Source organism: Gekko japonicus, unplaced genomic scaffold, assembly GCF_001447785.1.
Source record: "Gekko japonicus isolate JY-2015 unplaced genomic scaffold, Gekko_japonicus_V1.1 scaffold117, whole genome shotgun sequence".
Lineage (NCBI taxonomy): Eukaryota > Metazoa > Chordata > Lepidosauria > Squamata > Gekkonidae > Gekko > Gekko japonicus.
This window is the reverse complement of record NW_015173676.1, coordinates 1,164,537-1,177,018: the sequence shown is the minus strand read 5'-3', so window position 1 is coordinate 1,177,018 and position 12,482 is coordinate 1,164,537. Positions and strand designations below refer to the sequence as shown.

General features: G+C 42.2%; 1 protein-coding gene across 2 annotated transcripts in view; it reads right to left on the bottom strand.

The window, feature by feature from the left end:
* IPO13 (importin 13) overlaps positions 1-12,482 on the bottom strand; it is an 89,639-nt gene that overhangs the window by 7,575 nt on the left and 69,582 nt on the right. For both annotated transcript variants that reach the window (XM_015422962.1, XM_015422963.1), the window contains exons 12-15: positions 11,847-11,927; positions 10,778-10,915; positions 10,340-10,436; positions 8,589-8,641 (exon numbers count right to left, since the gene is read on the bottom strand). In XM_015422962.1, coding sequence (XP_015278448.1) covers positions 8,589-8,641; positions 10,340-10,436; positions 10,778-10,915; positions 11,847-11,927 — 369 coding nt within the window. The remainder of the gene's footprint in view (positions 1-8,588; positions 8,642-10,339; positions 10,437-10,777; positions 10,916-11,846; positions 11,928-12,482) is intronic.

Sequence of the window (12,482 nt, the reverse complement as noted above, 5' to 3'; positions counted from 1 at the left end):
TATAAAACGGAGGTCTTCCACCAGGCTTTTGATTAGGAGCCAAGCCACCACTGATGAATGTGCCCTGGAACATCTTCTGGCCTGAAATCGAGAACATCTTCTGGCCTGAGACCTCGCTGGATACTACTCCTATCATTTGGTGTGATTTGGATTATCGCCACTATCTGTCGGTTTTACTTGTAAACTGTTGCTGTTTTAACTTGGTATTGTAATCGTTTTAACTCTGTATTGTTGACGTTATTTTAACTCTGCTAGCCGCCTTGAGCCAGCGTGCCAGGCAAGGCGGGATACAAATAGAAATAATAAATAAATAAAGTACTTGGATGGGAGACCTCCAAGGAATACCGGGGCTGGGAAGGCAGAGGCAGGCTATCAAGCCACTTCTCTGAATGTCCTCCACGCCCCAGTAGGAGTCACCAGAGGTCGCCATGGCTTCCAGGCAAAAATGTAATACTAATACTACTACCACTACTACTAATACTAATACTACTAATACCACTACTAATACCAATACTACTAATACCACTAATAATACTAATACTAGTAGTAATACTAGCAATACTAATACTAATACTACTAGCAATACTACTAATGCTACTAATACCAATACTAATACTACTAATACTACTAATACCAATACTAATGCTACTAATACCAATACTAATGCTACTAATACCAATACTAATAATACTAATACTACTACTACTACTACTACTACTACTACTACTACTAATAATAATAATAATAATAAAGCAATTAGGCTAACAGGTCCCTATATGAGAGAATCAGCTAACACAAATTTGACATAACAAATAGCTGGGTGAACATTTTAATCTTCCTGGAGATACTGTTGCAGGTCAGAAAGTAACTTTTCTACCACCACCACCCCAAAAAAACCCAACCTCCACAGAACTTCAAAGGGAAGATAGAGGGTAAAGGTGATGAATTAGAATTAAACACTAATCCTGATTTAAATAAAGACTTGATTTTTCTTACTCAATGAGTTTTAACAGCTCAACAGGACTAACTTTTTAGAAACATTTAATTTGATATCCCTTAATATGTTGTATTATACAGTCAATTTTCTTATATCTCAGGTTGCTTTTTCCTTGATTAGTTGTTGTTTATCCTACTTTATTATACTTTTATTTACCTACACCACATGAAAGAAGAGAGGCTGGAACCTCTGGCATCTCTCATCTTCCATTTTGTGTAACAATTTAGTTCATTTCAGTTCCTTATACAGAGAATCACAACTGAAAAATTTATGACATTCACACCAAACCTCTTTCTGACTCCAGCTCATCCTTTCCCCCTTCCCTTTTCTATTTTTTCTTACATAAGCCTGCAAAATGATTTTCTTCCAGTATCTATTATTTACATACAGAATTTATATTCCACTTTTCTGCCCAATCAGGGCCACCAAGGATGATAACAATTAAAAGCAGAACATTATAAAACTATAAAGTGTAAAATTCATATATAAAAAACACAGATCCAGCAATTAAGACATAGGGTAGGAAGGAGGGATCACTGAGGCAACATAAGACAAATAAAAAAGTCTTCACTTGCCAGGAGAAGACAGTGATAGGAGGCAAACAAATTTCTCTGTTATGGGAGTTCTACAGTTTTGGTGTCACAACTGAGAAGGCCCTCTCTTGGGTTTTTATGTGTCTAACCTTAGAAGGAAGGGGCACCCAACACAGGGCCTCAGAAGGTGACATAAGTGGTCAGGTAGGTTTGTATGGCAGGTAGTCCTTAAGGTATGGTGGTCCCAAACCATATAGCACTTTAAAGGTCAGCAGCGGCACCTTGAATTGGGATCAGAAACAAGATGGGAGCCAGTGTAGATGGACCAAAATTGGAGTAATATGCTTCTGAAGAAGTTAGCTCTGACTCATGAAAGCTCATCAGGGCTGTAGCCAGTAGTGAGGTTTTAGGGGCTGCACCCCCTATCAACTAAGGGGAGCCCCAGTGCCAGCTAGCCAGCAAGTCCCCAGTGCCTGCCAGCCAGCCAGCTCTCTGAGAGTTCTCAGAGATCCAACTTACTGGCTGGCACACAGGTGCAGTGTGGCACTGCAACGGGCCATTAGAGGCTCACCCCGGCACCTCACTTCATCTGTACCTGCTTGGAGAACCGAGGAGCCAGTCAAGCAGCAGAGCAGTGAGCCACCTGACTGCCTTATCTTCAGCTCTCCTTGGAGGAGAATCACTCGTGGTGATATTACTAGTGACATCAACACATCGTGGGGCACGACCCCCCCCCAAATCCCCCTGCCAGAAAATTTCCTGGCTACAGGGTTGAAGCTCATGCTGGAATAAATGCTGTTAGTTTTTAAAGGTACCCCCAGACCTCTTTTTAATTTTGCTACAATAGACTAACACAGCTAGGTAAAGGTTTCCCTTGCTCGAAAGCTAGTTGAATCTGACTCTAGGGTTGTGGTGCTCATCTCCGTTTCCAAGCTGAAGAGCCAGCACTGTCCAAAGACATTTCCGTGGTCATGTGGCCTGCATGACTAGATGCCACTCTGGAAATTAGTTTATTTCAGCACCACAGACAGCAAGTATAGACAAGACATTTGTTTCATTTGTTTCAGCACCATGGACAGCAGCTACAACTATGCTCCCATTCCTTGAAAGGGGCATGTTCTGTCATGGTATTCCCATAAAACAGTTATCCCAGTGGTCAAGAAGAACCTTCCTCCACTGAACCATGTGTAATATGTGTTCTTTCACTGACGCACCATCACCATAGATGACAAACCATTTGCCCACTGTAGCAGTCAACTGGCCCGGACTGATGTTATTCACAGCTGCAAACAGACATTGCAATATCTTTTGTCCACCTAGTTCCAACTTTCCCTGTACTAATTGTCAATACTGCCCTCATCCTCTCCATCATGCATTAGTAAAGCAGTGCTGAACTTGAAAGTTTACCTGTGCTCAATGTTTGCCTGGCGGATCATTATGTTTTTCCATCTCAAAGTCTACTTTTAAAACTGCCACCAAGTATTGAAAAGTATTTTCACAGTTTTCCTTAATGGTATTTTCTTTTACCACCTCACTATAGAACATTTTGCTTTTTCTGTCACCCTGCATGTGCACCTTTTTACATTTCTTTAAAATATCACAGCAGATTAAGTGGAAAACATGTTTTGCTGATACAGAGGTTTAATATTGCATGGCACAAGAGGCAAAAAGTAACAAGGCCAAGTAGAAGATTAAATGAGATGTTTGTTCCTGCACCTTTCTATAACCCATTAAATACCTTACTGGGGGGGAAATCCTCTATTCAGAGTAGTGCAACTGAAGCATTCAGAAACTAGTTTCTGGGAGATCTGTTTCTGGGAGATGATAGATCTTTTCTGAAGCTGTACTGCAGACCGGCCATTAGCTAAGTCAAAGGAAACTCAATACTGATGCAAAATATATTTATAATTCAAAAATTATTCCTTTGTCATACTCATGATCTGCCTTCATCTCAAAGCAGCTCTATGTCAGTACACCAAAGCTATGATTTGTAAGCACCCATGCATCCATATTTTCTTAACATCTTTGCCAGAGGAAGAAGTCCTCAGTTGCTCAGTATTGACCTTTTAAGCAATTACTGTTGGCTCAATAAAATATAATTAAAGGAATTATAATCCCCTTTTTTCATTCTACTTTCCCTTTGACATACTGGCAGTACAGAGTTATTTGATTTTATGATAGCATAAGCATTACTGGACAACTTTTAGAAACCAGAAGAACTTGATTATTTTAGAACTATAGCTTGGGGAACAAAGAAAGGAAACTGTAAGGAAAATCATGAAAGGATGTATATATTGGTTTTCTGATGTATTTTTATTATGCTTGTTTTGTTAGCCACCTTGGTTGCCCTGATTGGGCAGGCAGCAGGATACATTGTAAATATATCTAGAGTGTGTGAGAGAAAATGAACAAATATTTTCACATGCTACAACTTTGTTTACTTTACTGAACAAGCAATTTAGTTACTTGCCCAATAATCTCATTCTAGCAAACTGGCCCTTGTGTTTGACCTGGTATCTCAGCTCTTTATGTTTGCTACTAAGTGATGGATGTGAAAAAAATATTTCAATTGAACTCAACTATCTTTGTGCAAGTATAAAGTGATTTGCCTGGGGCAGAATTTGTAGAGTGTGTGAGATCATTTAATGCAGCAACCTGAAGTTATCCTGGACAGGGACCTCCTACTGTACAAGATAATCAAGCAACAAATATTAAATCGGTTAGCCCAAGTCTTCCAAAGTCTTTATATTTAATAGCGATCCAAGTGACTACCAGAGAAGGGCACATGAGATTCAATAACTCTCTGCTGATCATAAACTTTGGGTGGCCTGTCAAATTGTGCTTTCTCAAACCAGACCATCTTCAATATTTGATCTAGAACCCAGAACCAGAAAGAGCTTGGGACAAGAACACCTCTCAATAATTTCTTTGCCCTATGTTGTCTGTCAAGTACCATCAAGTCACTTCCAACTTATGGCAACCTTGTGAATTAATGTCCTCCAAAATGTCCCATCGTTAACAGCCATCCTCAGGTGTTGCAAACTGAGAGCTATGGCTCCCTTGATGGAATCAATCCATCTCATGTTTGGTCTTCTTCTTTTCCTGCTGCCTTCAACTTTTCCTAGCATTATTGTCTTTTCCAGTGACTCTTATCTTCTCATGATGTGGCCAAAGCACAAAAGCCTCTGTTTAGTCATTTAGCTTCCAGGGAGAGTTCAGGCTTGATTTGGTCTAGAACCCTCCTATTTGTCTCTTTGACAGTCCACAATATCTCTAAAACTCTCCTCCAACACCACATTTCAAAGGAATCTACTTTCTTCCTGTCAGCTTTCTATAATGTCCAACTTTCACACCCAAGTAATAGGGAATAAAGGTAAAGGTAAAGGTTCCCTTGCTCGAAAGCCAGTCGAATCCGACTCTAGGGTTGCGGTGCTCATCTCTGTTTCAAACCCGAAGAGCCAGCGCTGTCCGAAGACGTTTCCGTGGTCATGTGGCCGGCATGACTAAACACCAAGGCACATGGAACGCTGTTACCTTCCCACCGAAGTGGTACCTATTTATCTACTTGCAATTTCTTGCTTTCGAACTGCTAGGTTGGCAGGAGCTGGAACTAGAGTCAGGAATACTGTGGCATAAATTAACTCGATCTTGGTTGCCAGAGACATATCCTGACTCTTAAGCCACTAATTCCCCCACGTGTTTAGACCATCCAAGAGCTACCAGCCATCTGAGCAAAAAGGGTGGTGGTCACAAAGAGAACTGCTCTCCCATTGGTAGCACCAGTCCTTTCAAAATTTCTAGGCTTTGTTCCCATCAGGCTCCATTAGTAGCAGTTGGGCATATGCCTCAAGCCTCTCTGTTTAGCAAGCCAAGACTACTTTCATTGAATATTTTAGAACTGGTTGTACTATACATTGTTTTTATTGTGGGTCTGCCAAAAGGAGGGAGGGGGATATATATATATATACATAAAATATGAAATTACTAAGTAAGCAGCTACTTTTATCCCAGTGCCTGTGTTATGTCTAGACTAGACCCCATAGTTACATCATATTTTTATTTCAGGGCCCTTTGACAGTATGCAATACCAATATGTTAGTGTGGGCCGTTCCACATGACTAGCACAGAGCAAGGGAGTCCAGCTGAAGTGACTAGGGTTGAATTACATTGAACATATGGGTCTGATGCTTTACATGCCTCTTTACTTTCTCCCAGGGGAATGGATAACAGGATCAATTGTTAGATGATTGAGATAAGGCACATCAGCAACTTTTTGCCATGCTAAAAGAACACTTGAATTTCCCTGCTCAGTTATGGATGGCAGCATGAAAATTGTTTGACGAGTTCTAGAATTTTCACTTTACTATAAAATTTGTGAAAATTCAGGGCTGAAGTGTTACCTCCAAGATATGGGCATCTGAATGGAAAAAATCAAGCATGAAAATAATGGTTCCATGTGTCTCTAATTCTTCACAAACTTTCCTACCCTCTCTGGTCCTTGAGGAATCTGATCCCTTATTAGAAGCATTTTGGAAAAAGTTGTTCTCTTTGTGAGGTAAGCTGGGACAAAATCCATTTGTCTGGGGAAAAACTCCTGTCTTGCAAATTGTTTGCTACCCCAAGAAGTGACACAAAGAACTTTAGAATGAATATCACAGGCAACTGGAATATCACACCCTGGGTAAGCCAGGAAGAGAGAGCTGGCATGTCACTATGCAAGTAGTGCTGCTGAGGAAGCATCTCTCTCACAGTAGATTATGTTTAAAATGGTACTGTGCTGGTAAAAACCAGTCTCCATGGATTGCTGGCACTAACAAGGTTTTACAAAAGCAATGATCTTAGACTCCAAATGTCTATTGGAGAAGATCTGAGTTCTTCCAGGTGGAACAATCAAATATATCCTGTACTGAACAAGACCATGTCAGACATTTGAAATACATGTTAAACATATGCTTTTCATTAATTGTATGTGTAGCCAGAACGTTTATTATTAATTTCAGCAAGCAGGGTTTGAAAATAGGAATTAAAAAAAATATTCACAACATAAGATAGCTGAAGAAGATCCACTTCCAAAAAGTTTCTTCTGTGAATATGTTGGCAAATTTCTTCCAGTATATTACATGAATGTTTTTGTTTGGTATCAGTGTGACACTTGGGTGGACCCATTTCCTTCACAACTTGGCTGTGAGACGTAGGTGTGAGAGTAAGCAATGGGTTCATAAACATGAAGGCATAGGAGAGAATAATGATGCCACTGGTTCCAGGTGTAGTGCACAGTCTCTGCAGGCCATTAGATTTCATACATTCTGGTCAAGGGATGAAATACACTAATAGGCAACAGCAGCTACATCAGTCCAGACCCCAGAACCAGATACTTTCTCACATAAATTATCCCAGTTAAAGGAACAAAAAAGTTATTCAACCTAAGGAAAAAAGGGCTGGGGTGGGTGAGATGACAATCCTATAAAAAGTAGTATTGACAAGATTGTTCCAAGCTCACTGAAATCCATTTAAGTTTCAGTTTGTCCCTGATACAATGCCAGGCTTTCTCCTCAGGAACAATGTAGGCTGGAGATTAGGCCTCAGCTTCTTTAAACCCTAAATTCTGGTCTTTAGGGAGCACTTTGAGAACTGGATGTAGGCAGCAAGCAGATTATGCTCCTCAAGTATCTCCCTATTGAGTTGGAGCTACAATGGGACCCTCAGCAGGGTGCATATATTTGACCAAATAGATTTCTCTTCTCAGTCCATCTTTCCCCCTCCCCTCACACATTTTGGTCAGATTGGATATTTTTCCTCTGTTTTTCCTCCATCACAACATTCCATTTTCTCCTCATTTTCCTACATCTACCCCTCTCTCCTGGGAGATGAATATTCTAGTCATTTAACTACTATTGGCTGCTAACATCCCCTTAAACCTGATAACAAAAATAAGCATTTCAAGATGAAATGCCTGTTTTGAGATATAATTTTTTGGTTAAATTTCATCTTCAGAATCTTAATGTTAAATGTCAACATTTCCAATTTTTCTGAAATTTCAGTTGAGCTCTCCAGAAGAGGTATGGCAGAGAGGCAATATTATTACACATGACGTCTGCTAGATGTTTAAACTGCCACAAGGGGGAGCTAAGTGCTTGGATACTTTCCACATCACACTATATGGAAACCGCATCGGGTACAATAAACCAACCCCACTGCCAGCATCTTGCCATAATCAGGAAAGCTGAGCCCTCCCACCTTCGCTGCCTCCACAGTTCCTAGCATTGTTACTTATTCCCAATCTATGGGCTGCACATCTAAGTCTACCGCGTCTCCTCCTCCGTACCCACCAGCCACTGTGCAGTTCGTACTCCACCATCACTGCCATGTGAATGATGCTACTACAGTATTAGAGACAAGGCTGTACAAAAGGTTCACAACCTGAAAGGAATGAGAGCTGGGAAGTCTTGACAGCAGTGTGGGAGAACAGAGTCCAAAAGGGTTTAAGGCCAAACAGGGACACAGATTTTGGCTCTCCTGCCCTCTCATTGCTGCTGCTTATTCCTTTATCAGATGACTCTGGATCACATGCCCACCAAGGCCTTTGGGTGCAGTCCAGGTTACCCAAGAATGCCATGTCATTCTCACCCAATGCCCAGAGAAAGTGGACCTGTCCACATTCAGCTTAGGCTGACAATACACACACACACACACACACACACACACACTCAGAGAGCAGGATTTCAGGAATGCTCCTGCTCCAGCTCTCAGTCTCATTTGCCATTTTGCAGCAGCCCCATCTTGTGCCACCAGGTCACAGCACAAAGCCTGAAAACAAATCCAGCCTACAAGCCTTCTTGCATCACTTGGTACAGCCCCTCAAGGAAAGGAAGGGGCAAACTCAGACCTATGAAAAGGAGAATGTTTTGTTTTCAACTTCCACGGAAACAGATGGAGAAACTCGATATTCAACTAAAAGGAAAAAACGTTGTCAACAGAAAGCTAAAATAGGTTTAAATTGAATTAAAAAAGAGAAAGAGAGAGAACAGAAAGTGAATGAATAAGAAACTAAAACACACCTGTGCCAGGAGTTGCATAAATGAATCAACAATATCAGGATGATCCCTGGGCCCTAAAAATATAATAAAGATGTAACTGAAGAGAAAAATCATACAAACAGCAACTCAACATCATATAGTTATGTGATACAGAAAGAATTTACAAGTGAAAACAGGAGTAAGGGCAGGAAGGGAAGGTGCATGGGGGGTTGAAGAGGGCAGGCACATGAGCAGCTTGAAGCAAGTTAAAGAAACAAAACATACAAAAATCATGGAGCTTGGAAACCCAAGAACAGAAAGAAAGTGCAAAGGAATGGGCCTGTTGCCCAGAGTCCCCCGCCAAGCACCAAGGATAGGAATGGGGAGTTTGTTGCACCCTAGCAGGGGAGGAGAGGCAAAGCAAGAGCTAATGGGATATCAGTTTCACCTGGAGAGCTAGCACATTTGCATTGGAGACATGGATCCTGAAAGAGGCAATGATAAATCCACTAGATGCAGAGAGGGCACAAAGCCTTACAGCTCTCCTGGAAAGCCACTGGAGCTCCTTATGGGCAGTCCTAACTTGATACTTTCCCTTCACCCATTCCCAAATGCCTGACTGGTTGGAAAGAAGCCAATTCCTCCTACAAAGGTTGGCCAGTAGTGCTGCTGGTAGCCATACTTACTCCAGCAGCATTTGTATTGGCATGATCAGGCTTCCCTTTCTCTATGCTAACACCATAACTATATCTGCCAAAGCTAGGCTATAATAGGGCAGCACTCCAGACACTGTTGTTTTCCCTCTAGTTTCAAGTTCACCCATGCATCTGGAAAAAGGAGAAGAAATCCTGTCACTCTATGCCATTAGAATTTGACTGGAACTGTACACATACTCCAAGCTTGTCCCCTCAATGGGAGCTAGCATGACGCTGGGAGCTAGCAGTTCCCCAAAGTCTCAACAGGAACTTAAAAAAAAAATAGTAGGAAGAACCCTTTGAGCATGAGAGCAAGGAAGAAGTGGGACTGAGTCCTTTATTTGGACTGATCAACATGGGTGACTCCACAAGGAAGTGGGGATGGATGTAGGGAGAAGCTGTGGCTCACAGGGAGAGCACAGGCCTTGCATGCAGACAATCCCACATGCAGTCCCTGGAATCTCCAATTAAAGGATCCCAGGTAGAAGGTGCTAAGACATTACTCTGCCAGAGATCTTGGAGAGAGAGTACTGAATTAGATGGACTAATAGTCTGTATAAGGCAGCTTCATACAGTCACATGTTAAGGTGGAAGATGAAGAAACACACTTCCTAATGATTCTAGCTTCCTACCAGAAGCTAAGCATTAAGCAAAGGAAACAACTGATTCCATCTTCCTTCAGGATTCTAAACTGACTCAGTTTGCCAGGAAAGGGGCAAGCCTCCAGCCTTGAGAAGCTGAGGTGGGGGTGGGAAGGATAATACCAATGTGTATTGGATTTTGTAAGTCATCTTGAGCTGCTGTTGACAGGGGAAAGACAGGATCACCAGTATTTCAAATAAACGAGTAATAAACACAATAGCACAACTCTCCTCAGGCAATTACCTAGGATGAAGCATGCCAGATTGTACATGTCCACAAGTGTTTCTAGTTCTGGCCTTCTAGTCATACCAGCTAAAGAAACTGAAGCCAGAGATATTGAACAGGGCACTGCCATGACCTCAGGGGCATCCTCACGCAATCCAAACAGGCGAGGCTAGTAAAGGTTACTCCCAATGTGGCAACCCTACCACAGTGAGGGTGCCAAAGCATACCTACCTTGCTGAAAGAGTGATAGTGTAACTGATGTGACGAGCAGAAAGAGTGCCTTGATTGGTGGAAAGTGGGCAGGCTCGTGGGCAAAGATGTGAACCAGCTGCAGAGACAAAGGTAAGAAAAAATGAAGCATAAACAGCATAGAACACCCCATCCTGCCAGATACGTAGTCTGAGCATCAGTGACTTACACTAGAAGGCTAGGAGCTGACTAAACCCATATCAGCAAGAGTGCATATGCAGTCAATGAGCAAATACGAAGCTACTAGACTGCTGCTCAGTTTTCTGTGTATGGGGGTGGTGAGGGGGAAGAGGAGAAAATAACACATTTTGAACAATTCCTGTACTGAATGAAATGAAAAGAGGAAGCCGAGAGCATTAGGTGGGCGAGAGTGATCTCAGTTGGACATCTTCCAAGAGCTCCAACTCTAATTTGGATTACCTGCTTTGTGAGATCAATTGCAGATGCTTGAGGAATGGTGCTGTACATCTGACCCAGCATCTCACACAGCTGAGGCACCATGGGTGCAAAGTCATCCAGCAGGGTCTTCACAGACTTCTCAAAGATAGAGCACACAGACTGTGGAGACAGGAGGACTCTGTTAAGGGAGGGACTGACTAAACAGCTGATCTTGAGGGAGGATAAACCAGAATTAGGGCCCAAATCCTGTGACTTACATTCCCATGAACCTCACAGTTTTTGAATAATTTTTATAGTTAGAATTCTAATGGAATCCCTGAAATGTCCTCATATTTCAGACATGCAGTGTGATATTTCTCCTGCAACCAAGGCTGTAGGGAGGTCCACTACTCCCCAAACCAGGTAGCAATAAAAACAGTTCTTGAGAAGGTATCAGGTTCCCTGTCCCAGCATTCTTCTTGATCAAGCTGGCCTCTTCCAGTGGACACATGCCTGTGCACATATGTATGAAACAAACAGCTTACCCATCCCAACCACTGTACCCTTTGGTTCATGACTTCTGCTGCCAGCCTCATACACTCACCCTCATATCTGAACAGGACACAGTTCTGCCCCAACTCACTAGTAAAGGTAAAGGTTTTCCTTGCTTGAAAGCTAGTCAAATCTGACTCTAGGGGGGCAGACTCTGACAGAATAGACAAGAAAGGACAATTCAACTGAGTGTTGCTGTCTACTGTGCTCAACATAAACCACACAGCTTATTTTAGCAAGATAGCATGAGGCTGTGGAGCCTGGAAGGAGCAAAAACAGATCTAGTCTCAGGGACCTTACTAGCACTAGAGCCTGTTAACACAAATACTAATCCCAGGTCCAAAGATCATAGCAATACCAGCAGGGCTCTGACGTCTTCCTGTCATGTAGAGATTAATCTTTCCTCAGGTGTACTCTTTTAAACAAAGAGAAGTTGGCAGGCACCCTGAGACCAGGAACCAGAGTGGCAAATTCAGTTCATGCACTACCATTTGTACCTGATCAAAGTGGCTTGCACTAATGCCCGGGTGTTCTTTCTTTTGATTAGGGGAAATATTACCTCCACAACCTGTGCATCATTCAGCCACTTGCTAAGTACTTTCTGGATGAGCTGGAAGACTTGCTGCAGCACCACCACAACCTGCAGATAAAGGAATATAGAAAATTATTCTGGAGCTGATCAGCACCACCCCAGCAGTTTTGGCAGGAAAAGAATGAATGTGATTATTCTTACCTAGGGAGAGAGAATGGACACTAGAGTCATGTCTAGAAACCAGGCTGAACATATTGCCTGAACTCATACACCAGACTGCCTGGCCCCATCATTACCTATTTTTGAAATGTGCAGCTGTCCTGTCCTTTCTCTTTTTGATGGCTGACTTGCATCAAAATGCAAGGGAAATGGAAGGTCCCTTTCTGCTTGGGCAAAATGTATGAAAGGAAAGGGTTAACTCCTCTTCTAGCTTAGAGAGCTGGGCTCCAACTATATAGATACCTGGAACTAGTCCTCCCAGTGCACAAATCTTTCTTCAGCTGCCAAATGCAGCCAAAGAACAACTGCCAATGAATAGAAATTTGGCAAGACACAACTTGACCATAACTAAACAAAGTCAGGAGACCTAGACCAACAACTAGGACATGAGAAAACAATCCTCATCCCACTCACTCAGTACCATCTGACCACCGTCAGATTTCC